This window comes from Alosa sapidissima, chromosome 2 (assembly GCF_018492685.1).
Source record: "Alosa sapidissima isolate fAloSap1 chromosome 2, fAloSap1.pri, whole genome shotgun sequence".
Classification (NCBI taxonomy): Eukaryota; Metazoa; Chordata; class Actinopteri; order Clupeiformes; family Clupeidae; genus Alosa; species Alosa sapidissima.
In genome coordinates, this window is record NC_055958.1 from 33022834 (window position 1) to 33047964 (window position 25131).

Here is a 25131-nt window from a genome sequence, read left to right on the forward strand (position 1 = left end):
GGCCTAGCACACCTCTTGATAATAATGCTAGCCGCCTGCCTCGTTTTGCTGAGCCTACCTTATGACCGACTGACAAACTCCCTTAAAACTTTGACCGCATTTGTTACAAACTTGAAACAAAATGTCTTCAAAAGTATGTTGAGTGTTGTTATTTATTTCCATCCACACACTACATTTCCGTTAGCACTTGTATGCTGCTTAAACTGACAGACTGATTGAGTGGGATTTGGCTAACTAGCGGTAGCTTGCTATATATAATAGTTATTTGTCTGTTGCCCACATTAGTTGCCATTGATTGATCTCACCTCGTTGCCCCATATATCAGGTACACTGGCTGTATTAACAAGGAATAGTGGACATAGAACATGTCTGTGTGGTGTAGGCTACCAACATACTTCAAGGAATACAGGAAAATAGCGTGCTCCAAGCATAGACTCCAGGTTTGGTTGCACCCATAGACATAATATACATAGACGCCGCATTGGCTGCTGGAAACAAGAAATGCGGCCGCCATCTTGGACCGGTCATACTCCTCGTTGCGTTGCAGCAGAAGACACAAGATGACAGCACTGTACAGCACTGTGCAGCATGTTCCTTCTCAAATCGGCGGACCATACTCGGGGGATTTACTTTTCACAAGTAAGATTTAACATAACCGTACTATTGGTTGTATTTTGTGAATAGAATATTACCAGAGAGCTGAGAAGGAGCAATCTTTGATATTACTGTATGAAAATCGTAGCCATCTAGCTAGGCTATGTTTACTCGGTGTTCACCCGGCTATGAACTGAGACTTGATAAGACATATTCCATAACACTGACTTAGATTACAACTGACACAAGAAGGCTATTGTAGAAATAAATCATACTAGATTTGGCCGGCAAATTTTACACAAGTGGCACAGACTAGCCTATTGGGCAATCGCTAGCTGCTACTTGTAGCATAAGTGTGTTGGTGGTAGCCTCACTATTTCCTGAATAAAGTAACTTTTCAATAGCTCAACTTCTTTATTTATCAAGTAGCTTAGCCAGACAAGCTACACTTTTCTTGTCATGTGAAATTAGCACAATTTAAAGTAGCTTCCTATGTAGTGAACTAGCCTACTGCTGTGTTTGTGTTAGGCTACTAATACATTTGACTGGGTGGTAGTTTTATGTAGTGTTTTATTCATGGCAGAGTAACTGATAGTTTAGCTCACTAAAATTTCGAAGTAGCTTGCCCAACACTGTATTATTCACATGTCATTTACCCTGACAAGAATAAGATGCCTCTCAAATTCCTTTTCATTCATTTATTTATTATTTTGAATCTCTCCAGAACAACTGCCTTGTTCAAGAAGACTGTGAATGAACTGAACGGTCTCCTCACACCCCTGGAACTGAGGAAGGTGCAGCTCTTCATTGCAGTACTGCAGGGCATCTGCTACACTGTGACTGAATGTTTGATTTATGAGCTCCACCTTCATCACCTGCATTCGCCACTCTGTGTCCCATTTTCCCATCGTCTGGTTGACTCAGTCCTCTTTTATGGAGTACCCAGTTTACTATGCCATCTTATTTGCCCACCTGCTGTCTGAAGCACTTTTGTTCTCAGCCAAAGTGTACCCAAGCAATTTTAGCAAGGTGGGAACATACAAAATGACATGTACCAGTTGTCGAAATCATAGAACCAACTGCATGACGGTAACTCTGTCTCACTGAGCCTGTGAAGACACTCCCTGATTCTTTACTGATTGCAATGAACGGGTTGATCTTAGCAGTTTCTAAAATGTTTCTTAATTCCTTTTTATTTAATCTCTTCATTGGGGCTGGAACCTTTCTGTGAACTGTAAATAACAGATGCTGTTGATGAACCCATTGACACTGTTCAAGTGACAAGTCACCTTTTTGTCTTGAATTGATGAACTGTTACACTTACTATGCCAAACCAATGTCTGTTTTTTAAGGATCAGAAACAAACCTACAAACTTGCACTTTACAATATTTATGGAACTTGTCTAACAAATGCTGTTGATTTTGAACCCAGTTACTCCATTTCCTTTATGCCACACCAATGTCTGTTCATCACTTTATTTTTGATGGCACTGAACTGAAAATGTTAATGGAATGAAATTTTTTTCTGTAAATTTAACTCATTAAAACTTGTATCAAACCAGTTTTTTTCTATGCTGTCAAACGTGGATTAGTTATGTTCCCAGTTTTTATATTGGATGTCATCACTTTATAATATATCATATATCAGAATATTCTATTGCTGTTAAGCCCACTATGAATATTAAAATATACACAACCATGTTTCCTGTATCATACAGCTTTTCTACTGGGAGGTTTACAACTTATTCTGAGTCAATTTACCCAAGTTTGTCACTAAACCACATAGGCCTACTTGGAATACCCCTCAGATGTCTGAATGGCACTGATCTCACTTAAATGTTTATGGAACCTTTCTGTGGACTGTGAATAATGCTGTTGATGGAACTTTTCTGTCAACTGTGAACTATTTAACTCATTAAACTTGTATCAAACTAGTTTTGTCTATGCTGTCAAACATGGATTATGTTCCCAGTTTTGATATCGGACGTCAGGTCACTTTATATCATATATCAGAATATTATATTACTGTTAAACCCACTATGAATATTAAAATACGCTAAATCATGTGTCCTGTATCATAGCTACATGTATGACCTTTGCAGCAAAAAAAAAACGCGTGAGAATCTGTTCGGTATTCAGTGAGATATGATTAATTAAGTGTGCTGACAGCTCATCTCACCGGCCAAACAGATTACACTGAGTGGAGTGGATGACCAGTCCAAGATGGCGGCTCCAAATCTCGTCAGCGCTAGTAAGGAGTAGCGGTCGATGCGGCGTCTATGTATATTATGTCTATGGTTGCACCCATAGACATAATATACATAGACGCCGCATTGGCTGCTGGAAACAAGAAATGCGGCCGCCATCTTGGACCTGTCATACTCCTCATTGCGTTGCAGCAGAAAACACAAGATGACAGCACTGTGCAGCATGTTCCTGCTCAAATCGGCGGACCATACTCGTGGGGATTTACTTTTCACAAGTAAGATTTAACATTACCGTACTATTGGTTGTATTTTCTATTTTCGAACAATGTGGCCTGTATCATAGCTACATGTATGACCTTTGCAGCAAAAAAAAACGCGTGAAAATCTGTTCGGTATTCAGTGAGATATGATTAATTAAGTGTGCTGACAGCTCATTGCACCGGCCAAACAGATTACACTGAGTGGAGTGGATGACCGGTCCAAGATGGCGGCTCCAAATCTCGTCAGCGCTAGTAGGGAGCAGCGGTCGATGCGGCGTCTATGTATATTATGTCTATGGTTGCACCCACAGACAACGACGGCGCTGCTCCTGTTCTGTGATTGGTTAGTGAACTGAGACTCATGGTTGGTAGCCAAACCTGAGGATCACCATTGGCTATTCAACAGGAAGCGCCAGAACAGTCTCAAAATGATTTGTATACTTGTAGAAAATACTTGTGCGAGCAGCAGAGATTTGTAATGGCAGAATAGTTTCGTAATTGAAAGACAGCAACTGTGGAATATTTCATACCTGTGGAATATATTTGTAAGTGAACGACATATGAGTAATACTTAAAATTGTTCGTGTTATTTTTTTGTTAAATCACAAATAGTTTTTACAGTTACAAATCCTGTTACACACACACACAATACATATGAGACACTTTTCATCCCTAAGGTGGTGCACAAGTCTGTACACCTGTAGAAAAGATTTGTAACTGTAGAGCAGCTTTTTGTGCGTAGAATGGTATTTGTGATATTGACAATTACTTGTACAGATCATTTTTACAGTTACAAATAATTTCTACAGTTTCAAAACGTGATACACACGTACAAAACTTTTGAGTCAAATATTCTTCCATAAGGGGGAAGGGTTATCTCACATGCACACTACAGTAGGCCTACACGCACGGAGAGTGACAAAGCACAGGCTACTGCGGGTGTGTCAACGACAACGGTAGGGCTGTCTGCCAATAGCCTATCCCAAAAAAGGCCAGAGTAAAACATTTTTGATATTCCCTTTGCCCTTCAGCATGTACATGTTTGCCCCTTTTTGTGATTTGTAGATAAGCTATGCCACCCACAAAAACGAAGCTTTTTCATTGCAGTCTAGGCAAAATAATTAGCCATACAATTTGGCAACCAGGCTTTCAAATGCGGACTTTACTGTGTAAAATAGCATTAGCTGTTAGGATATTACCCAGGATATTGTCACAGGTAACCTAGCTTCTGTAATCTTTCAACCAAAGTTAGGAGTCATGTTGAACAAGGGTGTGCTGCACGGACAGTCAGGCTATAAGTCACCATCACTGACTGTTAGGGCAGTCGCAATAAAAATGGATCCGAGACATTTTCCTGTTCCTATATTCTGTTTATGTAGGCTAATGTATTTGTGAATGTAGAAATAGAAATGAACATTGCGAGACACTTATCTATCTCATCCCAGAATCATCCCACACAAACCAAATCAATTTTTAAAAAATCGCAATACAGTAGTATCGAAATCGAGATTCTTCACTTGCTATTGGCATTGAAACAGGAGTTGTGGATGTGTCCCCACCAAAGCTGAGACCAAACCTACGCCCTTGGTTGAAAGGCTTCATAATCTGAAGGGAAATATCTACTGATTTATTTCATAAAAGACATAAGACATAATTCACCAAAGGATTCGACAATGGAGTCACCACAAGAAAATATAGAGAGACTATATTAAAGGGACACCAGGCAACGTTTTCGTGTTAATTACTCATCTTCGTAAGTCGGTATATCGTTAAATGACTCATTACAGGGCGAATGAAGACTCTCTCGCCCGCCCCTACTGCCTGTAGGAAGAATATCCCGCTTGCAAGTTCAGTGTATCGTACCCGGCGACCGAAGCAGTTTCAGTTTCCATCCTGCATCCACAGCACAGAGGGAGGCTAACGAAACGCTAGCGATTGTTGCAAACGTGTGTATAATGGCAGAGCCGGCGAAGAAGCAGCGAAAACCCTTGACGGAAGATGCAAAGAAAATAAAAGAGCTTCAGACCGAGCGAGGGGGGAGTTTCGTAGAGAAAAAGCTTCAGGCTTGCCTGGTGTCCCTTTAACTATAACTTATATAGTTATAAATCTGTGAAGAGTGACCGTTCATCTGCTGCTGCTTGGCTGGTGAATGCATGTCATCTCGGAAATGCGATCAACACTGCCCCCTGGCGGTAGAAAATTGCAACATTTAAGGTGGAATCGAAACTTAACATGACATTTGTATTCGGGTTCCAACTCCTGAAGTAAGAACACTATCGTTAAGAAAAGACCACACTGTTAATTAAACGCACGGGCAGATAGTAACTTGCTGCCGACACCGATGGTTCACGTAGGCTAGCTTTGTTCACACGCCACGACACACTTGTGCGTCGAAGCCAACTGGGACGTCAGTTTCGAGCGTCACATACAACTTCAGCCTCATCCCGTGAAGCAGAACCGACTGATAAAGCTAGACAATCTTTGGTTGAAGCGTTAGTTAGTTAGTTACTTAATCAAGGATCTTTGCTAGTTCGTCGGTTGATCTATATATCACCCGCGTTAAGACGAACCAGTCCCTATTCCCCTCGAAAATCCAGGCACCCCATGCAACTTTCGCACGACGTGGGAAAAGCATAAGCGCCTATCAGGAAGAGCCACCTCGCTCATAGTTGCGTTATCATGTGGAAACCTACATGATGAAATGTGTTGATGTCTTGTCATCACTACAGTAAAGGCATCAAGGCTATATATAAGATTTAGAAAAGAAGGGCACATTGTCTGTGCCATCTCAAAGGATCACCATGGGTAGACAAGCAACCGTTCTACTCATTTTTCTGCAAATCGCGACTATTCAACCGCAGACGGTAATGTGGTCCAATATTTTTACCGATTGATCGATAGTAAATTGGGGAGACTAATAAGTTATGTTATAGGCCTACTAAAAATTCTCGTTTTGGTTGATAAGTGATTAGCTTGTTCGATAGGGCTATGGGTTCAAGTTGGTTGAAACTACTCCCTTATGATTAAGTTTGATTTAGTAGCCTACTTTAAAAACTAGACGATGCTCCCTTGCTTTAGCCTACAATATACTTATTACAACAACAGATAGCTGCATAAAAACCTCAAGAAACAAATTTAGGTTATCAACATTTCTACATCAAAGAGGAAGAGATTTTGCGATTCTGAAATGTGAGATTATTGTGTTTACCATGAAAATATAATTTTGTCTGAAATTGCTAAAAAAATTCTGTTATTATTATTATTCTGTTCTGTTGTTCTGTTATAGAATTACCATTTTGATGTCTGAAAGTGCCAGAATTGAATTTAGCGTCCTCTAAAACCTCTTACACCAGGAGGAAATTAGAAACTGAATCACACAGTGCAAAATCTACACTGTAAGAAATGTCCCGTTAAAAACAGGAAACTGGCAGCAGAGCTTCCAGGAATTTCTGGTTATTTAAAGGTGCCCTGTTTTAACACTAATGTATGATGTTAGTATGACTATGTAAAATAATAACATTAACTTCCAGTGAACTAACAGAAAACAACTGGCAGGATTTCCAGGATCTTCCCGTTATTTAACAGTGGACTACAATATTCATTCCCTGTTAAAGGAATATCCCAGCATTTGGGGAAATACACTCATTTTCCACCTCCCATCGAGTTAAACAATTGAGTTTTACCTTTCCCCAGTTCATCCAGCCATTCTGAGTCTGACAGTAACACTTTTAGCTCCAGCTCATTGAATCAGATTAGACCGTTAGCTTATAGCAGAGATGCTGTAAGACAATGTTGTCAGGAACGAATATTTGCCATTTTTTTGGCCTTGTGCTAACTTTTTTGACTGATTTAGGTCTGGACTCTGGCTGGGCCACTCTAAAATGTTGACATTGTTCTCTGTTAACCCTTTCTTGCCTTATTTAGCTGTATGTTTTGGATCATTGTATGGTTTAATGGTCCAATGATGCCTATTGGGGCTCTCTTGGCACACTGACTGATCTTTTCCTCCAGAATCTCAGTGTAGCCTCTTGCTTTAGTGTTACCGTTTAATTTGAGAAGGTCACCGGGTCCCCCTGGTTGAAAAACATCTTTGTCCAGGTGTGCCCATATAAAGGTTAAGCTGAGTTGTGTACGTTTGGAGAAGAGTGATCCATGAACAGCATCCAAGATGACCAAGTGATCCATTTTGAGATGGAGTCAAAATTTCAACCCCAAAACACCATCCACAATGTGGAGAATAGCTATAGAAATGTATTAGTTTTGGGTGTTTTTTAGACAATGGAACCTGGTGAACCTAAACGGTTACACTAAAACAAGGGGCTACATTGAGATTTTTGGTGGAAAAGATCAGGCTGTCTGCCGAGATACCTGCCCCAATGGGCATCATTGGACCACTAAACCACACAATGATAAAACATGCAGCCAAACAAGGCACAAAATGGTTAACTAAGAACAATATCAACATTTTAGAGTGGCAGAGCCAGAGTCCAGACCTCAATCCGTCAAAGAAAAATGAGCACAAGGCCAGAGTGATGGCAAATAATCGTTCCTGACTGAAAACCCGGATTTCTGATAAAAAGGTGTGGTCTAGAATCATTGTGGAGACATAGAGAGGCTTCGTAGATATTATAAGAACAATTTTGAGAGTTGTTAATGCAAATAAAGATGTTTCCATTGATTATTTAAAAAGGGTATGAATAATTTTGGACTTGCCATTTTTCATAAAAATGCTAAAAAAAAAGATAAAAACGATTATTTTTTTGATTCCATGTTTCTACCACATTATCTTACAACCTTTTGGCATGTGGCAGTGTCATTTTCAGTCAGAACAAACATATTGGTCAAGTGAAAATCAACATTACATCAATATGTACAGTTCTTAACTGTATATTATAAAACATATTTTTTATTTTATATCACATAAAGCCTTACTTAAATTTGATTTTGAAATAAATAAAATACAACTAAGTGACAGTGGCACTAAAGGCTATACTGTTGTTGTCATGTTGTAATGTAATTGTTTATTGGTGTCACAAACCATCAAGTCGATGACCATCCACAACACAACATCTGCATCAGTAGATGATCATCCACAACATCTTAATCCTGTGCATAGAGCTTAACCCTTTTGTAGATCACATGCTCTAATGTCAGCACTCTGGTACTGATGATGTGTAGTCTGCACTGAATTAGTGTTGTTGGTAAAGGTCATTGTGAATGTAAACTTCCTTATTACAATTACTAGTCCAGTTACTACTGCTTTAAAATGGGGGGGTTAGTACTAAAGGCCCAACATTGACAGGGGGCTGCAGTTGAAGTTACACACTTGCCACAGGGTAGAAAACCTGTCCACAATTTCAGAGAATATAAATGGCATATGCTTATTTTTTACGATTATGAGGGGGTCCTTGGAATATTTTCTCCACAACAGGGGGTCAATGGAACCAAAATATTTGGTTCAATGCACTCCAGCCACTGATTATTTAATTTAAAACGGATTATTGCTGTTTCTGATACTCAGCAGAGGGGTGATTGGGATATCCAACGTTTCCACGTCAACACAACTGTTACCTGTCGCTATGCCATCACAGTCATCACCAGCCATGTGTTCAATCGCCATGACGACTCAACCGAGATCGACTTCCATGTCAAGATCCCGAAAAATGCCTTCATCAGCAAATTCAGAATGTGGGTGTGGTATAATACATTGCCAAGTAAATGGGTGGATGTATTATGATAAAGCAGTTGTTTGCATGGTCAGTATTGTAATATACTGTACACTAATTATAGGCCTGTACATTTTTTGTCTATTTTGTCATTTTGTCATTTTGTCATGTTTTCCCTTTGCCCTTCATTAGGACTATTGATGGGAAGATTTATGACGGAGTGGTCAAGCCAAAGGAAGAGGCCAGGCAGCAGTACATTACTGCTGTATCACGAGGCCAAAGTGGGGGACTGGTCAGGTATGCCCTTAAAACCAACACACCAACAATTATCTACGTATATCTGACATCTTAACACTTTTGTGGTGATGCTAAAATCACCATTTAAAACAAAAGGGGAGAAGATTGTGTGTGTGTGTGTGTGTGTGTGGAAAGAATAAACAGAGATCTATGTGAAAAATCACCAGAGTTTTCCATTAAAGCTATTCTTATATAGACTTTATTTCTTTAATTATCTTTGGTATTACAAGACATGTGGCTGTGATTATAAGGTTGTCACTGTCCCACTCACCCCCAGCGCTGTAGGCAGGACTTTAGAAGACTTCAAAACATCAGTGTCTGTCGCTGCTTACAGCAAGGTGACCTTTGAGCTCACCTATGAGGAACTGCTGCAGCGTCGTCTTGGCAAATATGAGCTTCTGATCAATGCCCAACCTGGCCAACCTGTAAAAGACTTTAAGGTGCGTGCGTGTGTGTGTGTGTGTGTGTGTGTGTGACCACTTGAAGTAGGTATTGTTCACAGACACACACACACTTGCATTTGTTAACTTTAGGTTTGTATATACTGTAAAATACACTGTTTTTTTCCTCTTTATGCCGTTTCACCAGATTGATGTCAGTTTGTACGAGAAGCCTGGAATAAGCTTTCTAAAGGTAGAGGGTTCTTTGGCTTCTAATGACCTGGCCAGTGCTATCACAAAATCACATGCAGATGAAAAGGTAATGCCATTTCCCATTCAAGCCTTCTCATGGCTTCACCACACATGCAACTGAACCGGAGAATTGCTCCTTCTTATTGTTGATTTGCTAAATTAGTGTTGAGATTTTCTAAGTATAGACCTACAGTTAGGGACAAAATTATTTATACCCCTGTCCAATATTAGTTAATGTTGCTTTTCTCTTGACCAATATGTTTGTTCTGACTGAAAATGACACTGCCACATGCCAACAGCATCACATTTTATTTTATGTTGTCAAAAGTTATGGGGTTAATATGGCAAAACCCTCAGCTATGCATGTCAAAGCTTTTGAAAATCATGCAGTCGTTCCCATATGTTAGGCTACTCCTCATGCCCAGTGTTGCACGTCACGCTTCATTTTGCTATTTGGTCCCGCCTCCTGGCTCTTCAATATGCTGACTTGTATGTAAACACTCGTGGTACAAAGTACCAGGCCGGCAATGTTTCGCCTCGTTTTTAGACACACGATGGGGCATAAAGACGTCTCCTCTTCCCGTAAATGTTGCGCGATCTCAATCAAAAAACAGCTAGTTGTCTTACCACCTTTTGGCATGTGGCAGATCCATTTTCAGTTTGAACAAACATATTGACCAAGAAAAAACCAACATTAAATTATTTGCCAGTTTATGAATAATGTTGTCCCTAACTGTATGAAGTCTTACGACCTTATTATTTATAAATATACATTTTCTGTAACAAAGTCACATGTGGATGAGAAGCTATACTGTATCAACAATTGTTTTTTTTTATGTAGGCATGGGTGAACTTCTACCCCACACACAACCAGCAGATCACATGTGATGGCTGTGCAGAGAATGGGCTTAGTGGTGACCTTAAAATTATCTTTGATGTTGAGAGGCCACATTCTAAGGGAGATATAAGAGTATGACAATCAACACATTTTATAATGCATGAAATCTGCTCTACTGTATATGCTATCATAGAATATACAGCACAGGTGTGGGCAAACTGCGGCCACGGTGTTGTTGTGCGGCCCGCCGGCCAATTTTCAAAACCCAATGTGGCCCTTGAGCCAAAAAGTTTGCCCACCCCTGATATAGCAGCATGGGCAGCAGTTACATCATAATCTTCATATTATAATGGTTTGAAGAATGGTAATACACTGCATTCTCATTGTTTGTTTGTTGATTGTTTGTTGTTTATCTCTCCTTAAGGAGTATGGTGGGTTTTTTGTCCATTATTTTGCCCCTACTGGTCTTCCACGCATTCCCAAAAATGTGGTCTTCATTATTGACCAAAGTGGATCTATGGCTGGCAAGAAAATAGAGCAGGTATATGAACTCAATGGCTGTGGCCGTTAATGTATGTGTGTGAAGGAGTTCCATCTGAAATTGTGAAAGTGCAATGCTACAGGCTTTTGAAGAGCAGACACACTCCTACAATAATATTATTTCCTCATGTTACTGCACATGCACATTGCCGTAAATTCTTTACTGTTGTACTTACGGATTTGGATATTATTATAGACTCGAACAGCTTTACTGAAGATTTTGGGAGATCTGGATGGAGATGACCATTTTGGCCTGATATGTTTTGATGATCAAATATCACCATGGAAACGAGAACTCCTCAGGGCAACCCAACAGAACCTGGACAACGCAAAAGAATTTGTCAGAACAATAACAGACCGAGGAGGTATGATGGGCTCCAACATGCAACAAAACATGGCAGAATAAATTAGTAAAACATTAGTATTTTCAGAGCGCAATTTCACATATCTAAAAGAGAGATATGTTCCATCCTCTTCAGGTACAGATATAAATGCTGCCGTGTTGGAAGGTGTGAATATGATCAAAAATTCTCACAAAGAAGGTTCAGCGTCCATCCTCATATTGCTAACAGATGGCGATCCCACTTCAGGTCTTGACACACAAACACCTCCTGAGGCCAATAAGTCAATGTATCATTAAATTGTGTTTAAAGCCATTATTTAAAGCTTAAAAAAACTACATAGTGTTGCTTTAAGGTCAACAACTGAAAATTGGAGCACCTTATGTTGATGGTGTATCTTTGTTATGACAGGTGAGACAAGACCAGAAAGAATCCAGTCCAATGTGAGGGAGGCCATTGGGAAGAGGTTTCCTCTGTACTGCCTGGGTTTTGGGTTTGATGTGAACTTTGAGTTCCTGCAGAAGATGGCCCAAGAGAACAGTGGAGTGGCACGTAGGATCTACCAAGACTCGGACGCGGCTCTTCAGCTGAAGGTACAAACAAGTCACACTGTAAATGTTAGACCAACGGACAAATAAAGGTAGATGATGTGCGGTGTATTCATATTCAAGGAGAATTCCGGCCATTTTTAACAGCTGAAGGCAGGCTTGGAATTTCACCATTTTAGGGGCAAGGCCACATGGCCTTCAGATGGGCATATATGGTGCGGGGCACAAAGGCCAAAGTTAACTATACAGTAGTAGGCTATAAAAATGATCAAAGTTGATACAATTCACAGCAGTAGACCTCATTTGGGAATGCGTGGATGACCCACATTCTACTATCCCCCATTTATGCAGTGATCGGGCTCCCTTTTTAACATTGAGGTCTATGGCAGAATCCAAGAATTTCCCAGAATTTGACAAAGCCTTATTTTTCTGAGCAATGGATGCACATTCTGGACACGGTATCATGATCTCCAAACCCTCCGTGCCAGTATGACCCTCCAGTCGGGAGAAAATCAACATTAATGAAGGTGTACACTCCGGCTTCTGTCTGGCGTGGAACCGAGGCGTTCAAACGTCAGTCATACGTCAGTGACTCGCCCCTGTGCAGGCGGAAACTGAACCAGAGCCGTCTCTGACTGAACTCTACTTTGCCCTCATAGACATGAACTAGAACGACCCATCTTGCTACGCATTAATTATCTTTGATTAAGGCGCTTCACAACTCTTAGTCAACTGTCCTCTGATTTTAATATATACCGATATCTAGGCGATATTTGTAACATTTATTTTGTATTTTGCCTCAAAGAGGCATCACGGTCAACGCAAGGGGCAATGCTGCCGTGAAATTCCTACCCTGGCTGAAGGTGTAGTGTATTATAGCATTAATATGAATTTGCACCATTCTATGCAATCACAGGCTGTATATGTTGATGCCTTAAGGACACATCCTCATACCACTAACCTGTTTCCTGAACAGGGTTTCTATGAAGAAGTCGCCGTTCCTCTGTTGACTAGTGTGCAGATGAATTACAGTGGTGCCGCAAACCTGACCCAAACCAGCTTTAGCTACTACTACAATGGCTCTGAGATCGTGGTGGCTGGACAGATCACTGACATCAACAACTTTAGTACAGAAGTCATAGGGAAATCGGTAAGCTTTCCAGCCTGCTTGATTTAGTCTCATGAAACTGATAGTTTTTCATCCATACTTTCCTTCTGAATTTTATCAAGTGACATGAGCTTTAAGCACCTAAAGAAGCATTCTCCGTTTACTGTCAGTGTTTCTAAATATAATCCCTAAATGTCTCAACGGCAGACCGACAGCAAGGTGACGTACAGTGACGTCAAGCCCATTGACGATGACAAACTGTCTGCAGAGATGAGTGGCTTTGAGAACTTCCTCCAGAGATTATGGGCCTGCCTCAAAGTCAAACAGCTTCTGGAGAAAGAGTGAGTGGATGGTGAACATGTGTCATTGTATCTGTGTGTACGCCGGGCCAACTTTTTCTGTATCAATTACGATACCAGACAAATCAAGTCAGCTTATTTAAGTATATATACTCTTTTGATCCCGTGAGGAAAATTTGGTCTCTGCATTTATCCCAATCCGCAAATTAGTGAAACATACACTGCACACAGTGTACACACAGTGAGGTGAAGCACACACTAATCCAGGCACAGTGAGCTGCCTGCATCAACAGCGGCGTTTGGGGAGCAGTGAGGGGTTAGGTGCCTTACTCAAGGGCACTTCAGCCGTGCCTACTGGTCGGGGTTCGAACCGGCAACCCTCCGGTTACAGGTCCGAAGTGCTAACCAGTAGGCCACGGCTGCCCCCTTTATAAAGCACTTTAAAAACAACATCAGTTGTTAAGCCACATATAAAGTGCCAATAAATATATTGCTGCCTATTTCTTTTTCAAGCCTATAGGCTACATGTTGCATAGGATTTAAACAACCTTGACGGGTTGACCTTGACCTTTTAATTTTTTTCCTAGAATTGCTTTAAAAAGCCTAAAATGTTTACCATGTTGTAAGTCGCTTTGGTTAAAAAGCATCAGCCAAATGTAATGTAAAAAGCAACATGTTGCGTTGCGTAGCCTTAAGCCACGTAAATTGCCAATAAATATGTTGCCGCAGAGATTAAATATCTAGTTTAAAGTTGAATGTAATATTTTTCATTAAAGTAATTTATTGAGGGATGTACACCGTGTGCACAATTATTAGGCAAGTGAGTATTTTTACCTTATCATAATTTTTATGCATATTTCCAACTCCAACCTATATAAACCTGACTGCTAATTGGATTTATGCATCATCAGTTGATGTGTATTTGTGTAATGAGGGAGGGTGTGGCCTAAAGTAATCAACACCCTACAATCAAGGTGTGCATAATTATTAGGCAGCTTCTTTACCTCAGACAAAATGGGCCAAAAAAGAGATTTAACAGACTCTGAAAAGCAAAAAAAACTAGACTGCATTTCCGGCGGGAACTGCGAAAGTGTGCTTGCCCTGGTCCGGTCAGCAACGTGAGCAGACAGTGGCATACACTATGCTGAACCTGGCTTGATCCAGGCATTGTAACGGTGCCTTTCAGTGTTGGAGCAGTGGCAATATCCCAAAAGCTCTAGGAGAGGGCTATTCAACTATTGGCTTGCGGGTTGAATGTGATTAGTTGGATTTTACCTTTGGCCTGCCTTCGAATTTAGCTTCTATGACTGAGATCAAATCAATAAAATAAAATGACAGCAGTGATTGGCTGCAAAAATAAATAATGTCACGTGTCTTGCGCCTCTCAAACTGGGCTATCAGGTAACCTACAGAGGAATTGAAATTATGAAATATGACCAAGGCATTAAAAAGCTACTTGTTTGTCAGGATACTTTTTCACTGATTTATTTAAAAAAAATATGAGCTATGAGTGTGAATGTTATATATTCCATCCCACAAATTATGTTTTACTGGTTTATTTGACAAATAATCTATATGGATTTGCTCTATAAAGACCGTATGTCTGTTTGGGATTGTTTTGTGAGCCTGGGGTTGTTTTGAGAGCCTATTGATGTAGCCTATCTCAGAATAAAGGAATACTTCATATTACTCTAAACCACCGTCTGTAAATCAACTGTATACTACTGTCTACATTGCACTATATTTCTTGACCTGTCTCTGTATGTTTCATCACCTTTCTATACTTTGCCTCACATTGCAACACAGCTCAGATCTTTGGTTGCTATGAAGGCCAGTCGTTCTAAATGGATGGTTGCTATGGCCAAAGGCCAGTTCTATCTCTGCCGTTGTCAAGCGGGCATATAGTAGAATTCTGATTAACCTTATCTTATTTAAAACATCTCTATTTTACTTATCCCACTTCCATACAGTGGGTCCCATTAAGAAGTGGCCACTTCATTCGCGCTTACCGTGATTCACACAGCAGCATTAATAAATTAATCTGTCACCATATGCCTATGCTTACGTTTGCAAAGAAAACATTTTAATTTGATCCACATGAAACGTTACATTTCATGTACATGTTGACAATGAGTAGGCTAGTTTTGGTTGTTGGTGGTGTTATTGCATGCCTACAATGCAAGTTCCCTCGCGATTGGAAGCTCCTGTAGACAATAGTAGACGCATTTCAAAACATCGCGTTAGGAGTCCTTGCCACTTCTTTTAAGCCGTCACAGACGTAGGTGCTACTTTTAGGGCTAAAGTGCTTCGTGAATTACTGTTAGTAAAAAAAAAATAGCAGTCCTAAAGTTACACGTGACGAAGTTACGAGTGCAAGCATCTCATATCAAATGACCATGGCATTACGCTAAACAACATAAATCCCAATTAGCAACATAGCACTATCTCCTCCTCCCTATAGCTAGCCACACAAGAAATTAATGATACTAAATCTCTGCTTAGCATGCTTCTCCGCTTAGCATTCTAATAACAGAAGGGGCACATTTATGTTGACCACTACAACATGACTCATTATGTCTGTAACGTTAACTGTATAAAACACTTACTTTCATAAAGGACGCACACCATCCAGCACATGGAAACCGATATTTTAGGTTCTTGGCCACAAACTCAAAACGTGTCTCTCTGACGCCCTGTTCTAGAATCTTTGCTCTGAAGGCTGTGTTGCTAAGGCAACATCAAATAAACGAAATGATAGTCTTTCAGTATTAAATGTGTACGTGTGATTCCGAATGGATGTGTGTGGTTTGCAATTAGAATAAACAAGAAATAACATTTCCAATAATTTCCCATGATAAATTACATAATATTTGCACCTTCCTTACTTGGGAATCTCACACCGTATTTCAAGTAGGCTACACTAGTGAAATGTAATACAACGTTGCCACCTAGCGTTCAGATAGTTCTAGGCTATTTAACATTAACGTGACATTGATTGTTTATTCTTTCATCAACTCCATGCTTTTAGGAAAACAATCTTTTTATCATAGTACCCTCTTCAATGAGCGATTACCAGCTCGTTTTTGTAACAGAGATAGCTGTTTATTATCCCTAGATTTACAGAAACACCTATTCATATTAATACGTAGCCTATGGAGTGCTGCCGACCACTGTTCATTACGGCCCAGAATGCCTTGCATGTCTTTACAACAAAACAACACAGTAAAACCTAAATGCCCGTAAACATATGCATTTGCATACTTGTAACATTTTTAATAATACTCTCCCATCATGATATTTAACAATAATGAAAAATTTAATTTGAATACCGTCAATGTGAAAACAACTCTATTATGTAAGCTATATACAGTGGGCAGTGCTTCGACTTGGCCAGCTTCACACGCGGTCAGCGCGTGGGATCACGCGGTATCACGCGACTTTAATTTGTATTTTTCCAGTGAGACGCTGCAACAACCCAAACAACCGGTAGATGGCTCAAGTGAGCAGGGTGTCTCATAAAAAGAAATGGAGCCTGGAAAACCCTACACAGACTTCACTACAGACTTTAGCAGACTGGTTTAGAAATAATGTAATAGCCAGAAATATGCCTGCCCTGCCCTAATAAAGAAATATTTGGTTAACTGCGAGTGAATCCCGTTTGCAGCCATAGAGACGCAGGACAAATTAAACATTCTGGTTTTCTCTGAGTGCAACGATGATAGACAGACATCATTTGGACAAAATATAGAGTATTAACCTCCGTTGCTCAGCCAAATGCCTTCCTGTTACGTCCTGTTATCACGGAGTTACAGGCGATAAACGATTTTTGATGGTCACAAGTTTACTTCATTAGGGACTGTTCGTTATTTATTTAAGGGGCTACCGGGGGAGTTTTGGGAGCATTAGTCCAAAAAGACGTGACCCTCCCTCGCCAGCAATACATTTTTCTATGACCCTCCAAAGTGATTATGAAAAAATCACTGTCAACTTTTTCCGGGTTTATCGCCTAATGTATTTTAACGTTTTCACATATTTGGCCATAAGCCGTTTATCATAGGCTATCACGAAACCAAACTACAAAGGCGAACACTTTAACAGGGGGAATTAATTGGGCATGAATCATGCTGAACGCTATTTCGCTACCTTAGAATAATAAGGTTCTATCTGCGTTTTGAGTAGGTACAACCGGGACGATTGAAACGGGGACGAATGAAACATTCCGGTTTTCTCCGAGTGCAACGATGATAGACAGTCATCATTTGGACAAAACATGGAGCATATTAACCTCCGTTGCTCAGCCAAATGCCTTCCTGTTACGTCCTGGTATCACTGAGTTACAAGCGATAAACGATTTTTGATGGTCACAAGTTTAGGCCCTACTTCATTAGCGGTTTATTTTTTTGGATTATTAAAGAGTGTTTTTCATTTAAAGGTTTGACTTTGTGCTTATTCAGTAGAGCATTTAGTGCTCTCCCCAATCCCAGACGTTCACATTGCATGTTTGTTTGTAATGGATGCAACCGCGAGATATGCGTTTGACAATGAGTTGTTAACAGAACCAAGACATATAGCCCAGCAGCAATCTAAATCTAGGGACTGATCGTTATTTATTGAAGGGGCCACCGGAGGAATGTTGAGTGCTTCAGTTGGAAGTTGCATGACCCTCTCTTGCCTGCTAGAAATTGTTCAATGACCCTCCGACAGAATTGTTAAAAAAGACATGACCCTCCCCTGCCAATTGTCTTCCGCCCGCGCCACAGCCACACACTTTGTGATAACGTTCTTAAATCAATCTTTCCCGTGAGCTTGCATGCTACCAGTCCTTCCTTTTCAAATGTGTTGCGCCTGTTTGCACAATTTCACAAATAATCATATGTGATCAATAGTATGACAAATAATCCCTGTGCACGGGGACCGAAACAATGCATGCCAACTTTTTCCGTGTTTATCACGTATTTTAACTTTCCCCGCTGTCTTGCCGTTTTAATGTTTTCCCGTAGAATATCCCATATTTTAATACTCTCATAACAGCCCTGCCATCGGGCCTGTCTCTGTGTTGCCCTGTTGCTACCCCTTGCCCTTCCAACGAAACAGATGTCTTCAAATCATCGTTTTCCTTGCTTGAAGGCGAACTTGTGATGTTAACCTATTTAAGTTTAACGGCGCGATTGTCGTGAAAGCACGATTCATTGGCGCTTGCATGTTCGGCCTTATGTCTACGTGCGCACCTGAGGCTACTCAGCTGCAAGATAAATAATTTCCCCTGTTTGTATGTTCACTGCAAGTTGGCCTACCATAACTTACCAACTCTGCACTGTAGACTGGCTATTTATATTTTTCTGTGAAATAAGCAAATGTATTTGTTCAACTTTATGAAGCAGAATTACGCATAGGGTACTTGGAACATAATACATTTGACAAAGGACAGATGTATGTTGCTAGTGACAAAATATTAACTTTCAGTGTTTTACGATGTCTTTGTCATGGGGAAGTGTTTTTCCCCATGCATTTATTCTAGGTTACTGTCAGTGACTGCCGTGAGAGAAGCGGGTTCTGTGTTTCGTTCATGTCAGTGACTGACGCGAGAGAAGCGGGGTCTGTGTTGGGTTGTGTTGCGTTGCGTTAATTTATTTTCATTGGGCATACCGTGCCGTGCCGTTCACAGCTCTTCAGTTCTGACAAAGCCAAAATTACTCCTTTTGAAACAATGAGTGCAGGAAGCGCGTTTGTATGGTTATATTGCTTGACGGGGGGGTGTCCCAAGCAGCTTTCAGCCATAAGGCTACTTTGAGAACATTTCAATTCACCCAACACTAATATTCAAAATGTTGAAAACTATTTTGGCATAGCCTATAAAGCAGTTTAATTAAATGGAATGTTAGTTGTAAACAAACGAGCTACTTGGTGAGGCTTGGCCTCACAGATGCGCTCGTGCCTTAGATGGCAGGAAAAATCTTCACGATAGGCCTATTAACTAACCACCCGATTCACGTTGGCTGGGGGGAAGGGGGGCCATCAGACAATTGTGCCCAGTTAATCCGGCCCTGCCCCCCAAAAATCCCACCTTCCCACCTCTGACAGCTTAAAAGAAGTCAAGAGGACTCCTTACTCACAGACCTATTCACAAACCTGCGATTTTGAAATCCTATGCAGCTACAGGAGCTTCCAATCGCGAGGAAGCAATTTTGCATTGTAGGCATAACTAACATGCAATAACGCCGCCAACAACAACCAAAACTAGGCTAATCATTGTTAACATAACATGTAAATTAAATGTAACATTATTGTGAATCAAATTAAAATGTTCTCTTTTGCAAACGTAGGGCATAGTAACAGAATAATTTAATAATGTTACAGTATAAGTATATATACTTTTTTGATCCCGTGAGGGAAATCTGGTCTCTGCATTTAACCCAATCGGTGAATTAGTGAAACACAAAGAGCACACACTAATCAAGGGCACTTCAGCCGCAGCCCACTGGTCGGGGCTCGAACCGGCAACCCTCCGGTTACAAGTCCAGAGTGCTAACCAGTGGGCCACGGCTGCCCCTGTTACAAAGATACTACATCAATCCGTATGTTTCATTAGGCTACTAGGCTATTTGTTTTGCCTTGATTCATTTAGGCTAGGCATTTTTATTCAGGGGCTGTATTCACAAAGAATTTTAAGGCTAAAAGTAGCTCTTAACTGGCGAATTTAGGAGCAACTCCTAAAAATAATGGGCGTGTCACTCCTAACTTTAGGACTCCTAATTTTTTCACAAAAAGTAATTCACAAAGCATTTTAGACCTAAAAGTAGCACCTAAGTCTGGGACAGCTTAAGTCGAGAGGACTCCTAACTCACTAAGACCTATTCATAAACAGCTTTTTTGTGGCATTTTACGTTGTGATGTTTTGAAATAGCCTATGCGCAACAGGAGCTTCCAATCGCGAGGGAACAATTTTGCATTCATAAAAGGGATGCAATAACGCTACCAACAACAACCAAAACTACTCATTGTTAACATGTAAATGAAATGTAACGTTTCATTGTGAATCAAATTAAAATGTTCTCCTCTTTGCAAACGTAGCCTAGGGATATGGTGACAGATTCATTTAATAATGTTGCAAAGGTAGGCTACTGCATCAATCCATAGGCCTATGTTTTATTAGGCTACTAAGCTATTTGTTTTGCCTTACTCTTTATTCATTTAGGCTAGGCCTTTTTATTCAGTTATTGATCATCTTCCGTCCTTCGCACTACTTGTGTAGCACACGCATTCTCCGACCTGTCACCTGTCAGTCATCATCGGAAGAGAGGTGTTTGGAATTCCCGCATTACAATCGTCAGAAAACTGTCATAGCCACGAAGACTCACTCCTAGTTTAGGAGTTGTCTGAAAGGCTTTGTGAATAACTTTTAAGAGAAAACTCCAATCTAAAATCTTTAAGTGCGATTTAGGAGTAGCCTACTCCTAGTAGTAAGATAAAAGCCTTTGTGAATAGCCTACGGCCCCAGTTATTCATCATCTTCCGTCCTTGTGTAGCGCACGCATTCTGAGACCTGTCACCTGTCACTCATCATCGTAAGGGAGGTGTTTGGAATCATGCCCGCGTTACAATCATCAGCCAATCAGCCAATCAAGGTGGTCACGCTTGCCCATTTACCCAAATTAATGGTCGAATATTACTGATGATCATTGTTATTTAAGAACATGCAGTGTGCGTAGGGTACCAAAAACATCTTGCTCGTAAAAAAGCATCATAACATTCTGTCGGGTCTGTTATTTACTGTAGGCTGCGCAAACCACATGCCTTTATTTTGGGCAAGCCTGCATTCATTCATTCATTCAACCTTTATTTATTCTCGGAGGGTCATTGAGGGAAGCCCTCATTTTCAATGAAGCCGAAATTACAGAAGCGAAGCAAAGCGCTCCACAAAGAAGACCACATTCGAGGCCTTCTGTTGAAGAATTTTATATAAAGCCTGCGCTGACAGTAATCCTCCTGCCCCTGATAGGCCTACCACAGCTGTGGATAGTGTGGAATGTTCAAGTAATAACACAATCCAATGTGTGTCTCAATTGTCCCCCGCTGACCACCTCACACATTTCTCTAGATTTTGCAACGAACTTACATGACACAATGCCATAACATATGCCAGTTTTAGGACACAGAATAATGTTTGTAATGATACCAGGTAGGCCAGGTATTGTCGAAGGTGCATGGTGAAGTGAAATTCTTACTTTGGAAAACAAACATTTGCCGATATCATCGCCGATCATCAGAATATTGCAACAGATTCTATGTTCTGGACTGTAGGTAACTTGTTAAGCCAGTGGTTCTCAAACTTTTATTTCATTCCCCACTTTGATCAAGGGGCATGACTGATGATAGTGGAGATAACGTGTTATCCCGACCCCAAGTTTTCGATGTCCCAAACGTAGAGCCATACTTTATTGTTTTAACGATCTCTATGCTACTCACAAAAATGTAGGCATGGGGACATGATGAAGTAGGTTATCCAACTGTCGTGTGTTAAATTATTGTGATTACGAGCCAGTGGTTTTCAAACATTATGCGTGACTCGGACATCTAACTAAATGCAACAGGCTCATATCGTACTCGCATTCGCAAAATGAGGACCAGTGTTTTGTCAAATTGCAAATAGCTATTCGTTTTAACTATTTTTTTATGATAGTAGCCTATACAAAAAGCACTTCATACTATCTTAATCTTGGAATATGGGGAGGGAAGTGGCGCGTCTGCAGACAGCCAAATATGAATGTAATTCTGCGGCATAAAGCAGATGTAATTGTTTATTGTACAGAAAAATAAAAATGACATGTCAAGCAGTCAATTGACTACATTGCAGTCAAGAAGTAGGGCAAATTAATTTACGAAACCAAAACGTGGGTCATAGTTGTCTAAGCCTCTATTGCGTAGCCTGTTAAAAACGTCGCCAGATAGTATTAAATCGGCAACAACATTGTTTTCTGCAGAAGCCTACCCAAGGCTACAGATTAATTCTGAACAGTTATTTCTCTACTGGCTCAATTATCACACCACTGTTTTGATTTGCGTAGTTGCGTTAACCCCAACACTGACAATAATGTAGACAGCAAATTTCGATTTTGATTTTCGTTACCACCGTGTAGTCAAGCCTTAAGCCATACCCAAGTAGCCTAAATCGAGGTAATGTTTAATTATGCATGATTTATTTTGTTATTGAATTCTTAGGCTGGGATTACTCTCGGCAACAATTATGTAAGGGACGGCAGGCAGAGCGATGTACAGTGGCAGAGCGACGCACAGTGGCTGAAAGTGGTACTAAAGCTTCACGCAGCTTCACGCCGCGTAATGCGCGAATGAAGTGGTCATTTGAAAGCGATGCCCACTGTATAGCTACTGTTCTCCTTGCTATTTCAGTTCGTAAGTCCATACTATTCCATGGCAGAGCAAGGATTTCATGATTGGGCAAGGTTGCCTGGAGACATTGTGTCTGCTCTGAGACATTGTGCATACATGGAAGGCATTGTGATAGAAGGTGAATGGTGAAAAGGTGAATGGTGTGAGTTACCAAATACCCGTGGGTGGTTTGCCAAATGATGGAAACTTTTGGAATATTTCTTTTTTTTTTTTTTTGCCTATGCACCCTCACACTGGAGTCCCCAGTTCATATACAAAATTTGGTATCGATATGTGACAGTGTTCCTGAGATATGGACGACTTCCTGTTTCGGGGCTTCGCCGCCGATTTCGTTTGGCTGTGACGGGCAAACGCTTTCGAAAATCAAAAATCCTTCCGCTAACATTTGTGAGGCTTGGTCCAAGGATAATGTACGTCAAGTTTCGTGGCGTTCGGACCAAATTTGTGACCTGTGAAAATTTAGTTTCGCTTTCTGTTCAATCCAATATGGCGGACGAACGGCACGCCCACCTGACGTCATCTTCGCGACCAACTTACACCGGTACTGACCGGACGTTTTAAAGTTGGAACGGTGTCTCTGTCTCAAAGGGCCTAGGCGCTAGGGCTGACAAAAAATTAGGGAGACGGGAAAAATAATAATAAAACTTAAGAAGAACAATAAGTGTGCTGCTTTGCAAGCACACTTAATTAAAATGCCTTTCACAGGGATGCAGCACTCTTGAAGAAGCAAAGATATTGAGGCGTGATCACCGAATAATCAAACGTTTTGTTGCAAATAGTCAAAAAGGTTGCAAGAAACATGTGGAGAAAAAAAGGCGCAGAATAACTGCTAGAGACGTGAGAATAATTAAACATGAAGTTACCAGGAACCCATTGACATCCAGTGCGGCCTTATTCCAGAAATGCAACCTACCTGGAGTGTCCAGAAGTACGTGTTGTTCAGTGCTCAGAGACATGGCCCAGGGTAAGGAAGGCTGAAACACGACCACCACTTAAGACTCATAAGTTTAACGTCAAGACTGGGCCAAGAAATATCTGAAGACAGATTTTTCAACGGTTTTATAGACAGATGAGATAAGAGTGATTCTTGACGGACAAGACGGATGGACCCGTGGCTGGATCACTAATGGGTACAGAGCTCCACTTAGTCAGACGCCAGCAACGTGGAGGTGGGGTACTGGTATGGGCTGCTATTGTTAAGGATGAGCTAGTTGGACCTTTTCGGGTTAAAGATGGACTTTAAATCAACTCCCAAAGCTACTGCCAGTTTTTAGAAGATACTTTCTTCAAGCAGTGGTACAGAAAAATCTACATCCTTCAAGAAGGCCATGATTTTTATGCAGGACAATGCTCCATCACATGCATCCAAGTACTCCACTGCATGGCTAGCCAGCAAAGGCTTTAAAGATGACAGAATAATGACATGGCCCCCTTCTTCACCTGACCTAAACCCATTGAGAACTTGTGGACCCTTCTTAAATGTGAGATTTACAGTGAGGGAAGACAATACACCCCTTTGAACAGCATTTGGGAGAAATTAACAAGAAATTAACAGACTCCATGGATGGAAGGCTCATGACAGTTATTGAAAAGAAGGGTGGCTATATTGGTCACTGAATATTTCATGAAGTGTTTATTTGTACATTTTGAGTTGTTTATTTTTTATTCTTACTCTAGGAAATGAAAATAAACAAGTGGAGTGGGAAAATTTTTGTTTTTTATTTAGTTGCATAATAATTCTGCACACCAGTAGTTGCCTAATAATTCTGCACACATAGATTTTCTCCTGAGAAAGCCAAAACTCACTTTCCCTTTCTTAAATATTCAGGTTTGAGGTTTATTAACATTTTTGATTGACTGAGATCATTGTATTTGTTCAAAAATACAATTAATTCTCAGATATACAACTTGCCTAATAATTTTGCACACAGTGTAATAGGGTTGCTCTGTGTATGTCATCATAATGCGTGTGGTGATGGGGGGCAGGCGGGTGATATCCGGGTTAAACGAATCATCGATTATTGTTCATTAAAGTTAGCGAAAGTCGACTAAGAAAAATGTGCAATATTTTGTAAATTTGCAACCCTAGTAGCAAGCGTGAAATCCCCAAACTGTGCTAAATGTATAGGTCTATTGGCACACTGCTGAGGCCTAATGTAGTACATGCACACATAGATGTAAACATGGAATTACATAGAAATGCATTGAATAGATTGGCTCACCACATTGTCATCCAATACCCAATCCAGTTATTTGAGCAATACCTGTGTCCATCTGGTGTTTGTAAGTAGCCTGGCAAAAAGCAAGACTCATTCATGAAGTGAATCACTGGTCACTCATGATTGGGTTTCGTTTGGCAAATTAGCATGGTAACTGGTGTAGATATACCGTTA

General features: G+C 40.6%; 1 protein-coding gene across 7 annotated transcripts in view; it reads left to right on the forward strand.

Annotated features, from left to right (window-relative positions):
• Positions 1 to 5347: 5347 nt before the first annotated feature.
• LOC121687509 (inter-alpha-trypsin inhibitor heavy chain H3-like) overlaps positions 5348 to 25131 on the forward strand; it is an 88040-nt gene continuing 68256 nt past the window's right edge. For 3 of the 7 annotated variants that reach the window (XM_042066924.1, XM_042066925.1, XM_042066928.1), the window contains exons 1-12: positions 5349 to 5925; positions 8583 to 8749; positions 8920 to 9024; positions 9302 to 9464; positions 9613 to 9723; positions 10498 to 10626; positions 10919 to 11035; positions 11231 to 11399; positions 11514 to 11624; positions 11787 to 11968; positions 12900 to 13073; positions 13239 to 13372. In XM_042066924.1, coding sequence (XP_041922858.1) covers positions 5863 to 5925; positions 8583 to 8749; positions 8920 to 9024; positions 9302 to 9464; positions 9613 to 9723; positions 10498 to 10626; positions 10919 to 11035; positions 11231 to 11399; positions 11514 to 11624; positions 11787 to 11968; positions 12900 to 13073; positions 13239 to 13372 — 1625 coding nt within the window. In that variant the 5' untranslated portion in view covers positions 5349 to 5862. Of the gene's footprint in view, positions 5926 to 8582; positions 8750 to 8919; positions 9025 to 9301; positions 9465 to 9612; positions 9724 to 10497; positions 10627 to 10918; positions 11036 to 11230; positions 11400 to 11513; positions 11625 to 11786; positions 11969 to 12899; positions 13074 to 13238; positions 13373 to 25131 lie in introns of all 7 variants that reach the window. The other 4 variants (XM_042066926.1, XM_042066929.1, XR_006024416.1 and 1 more) reach the window with 2 other exon arrangements.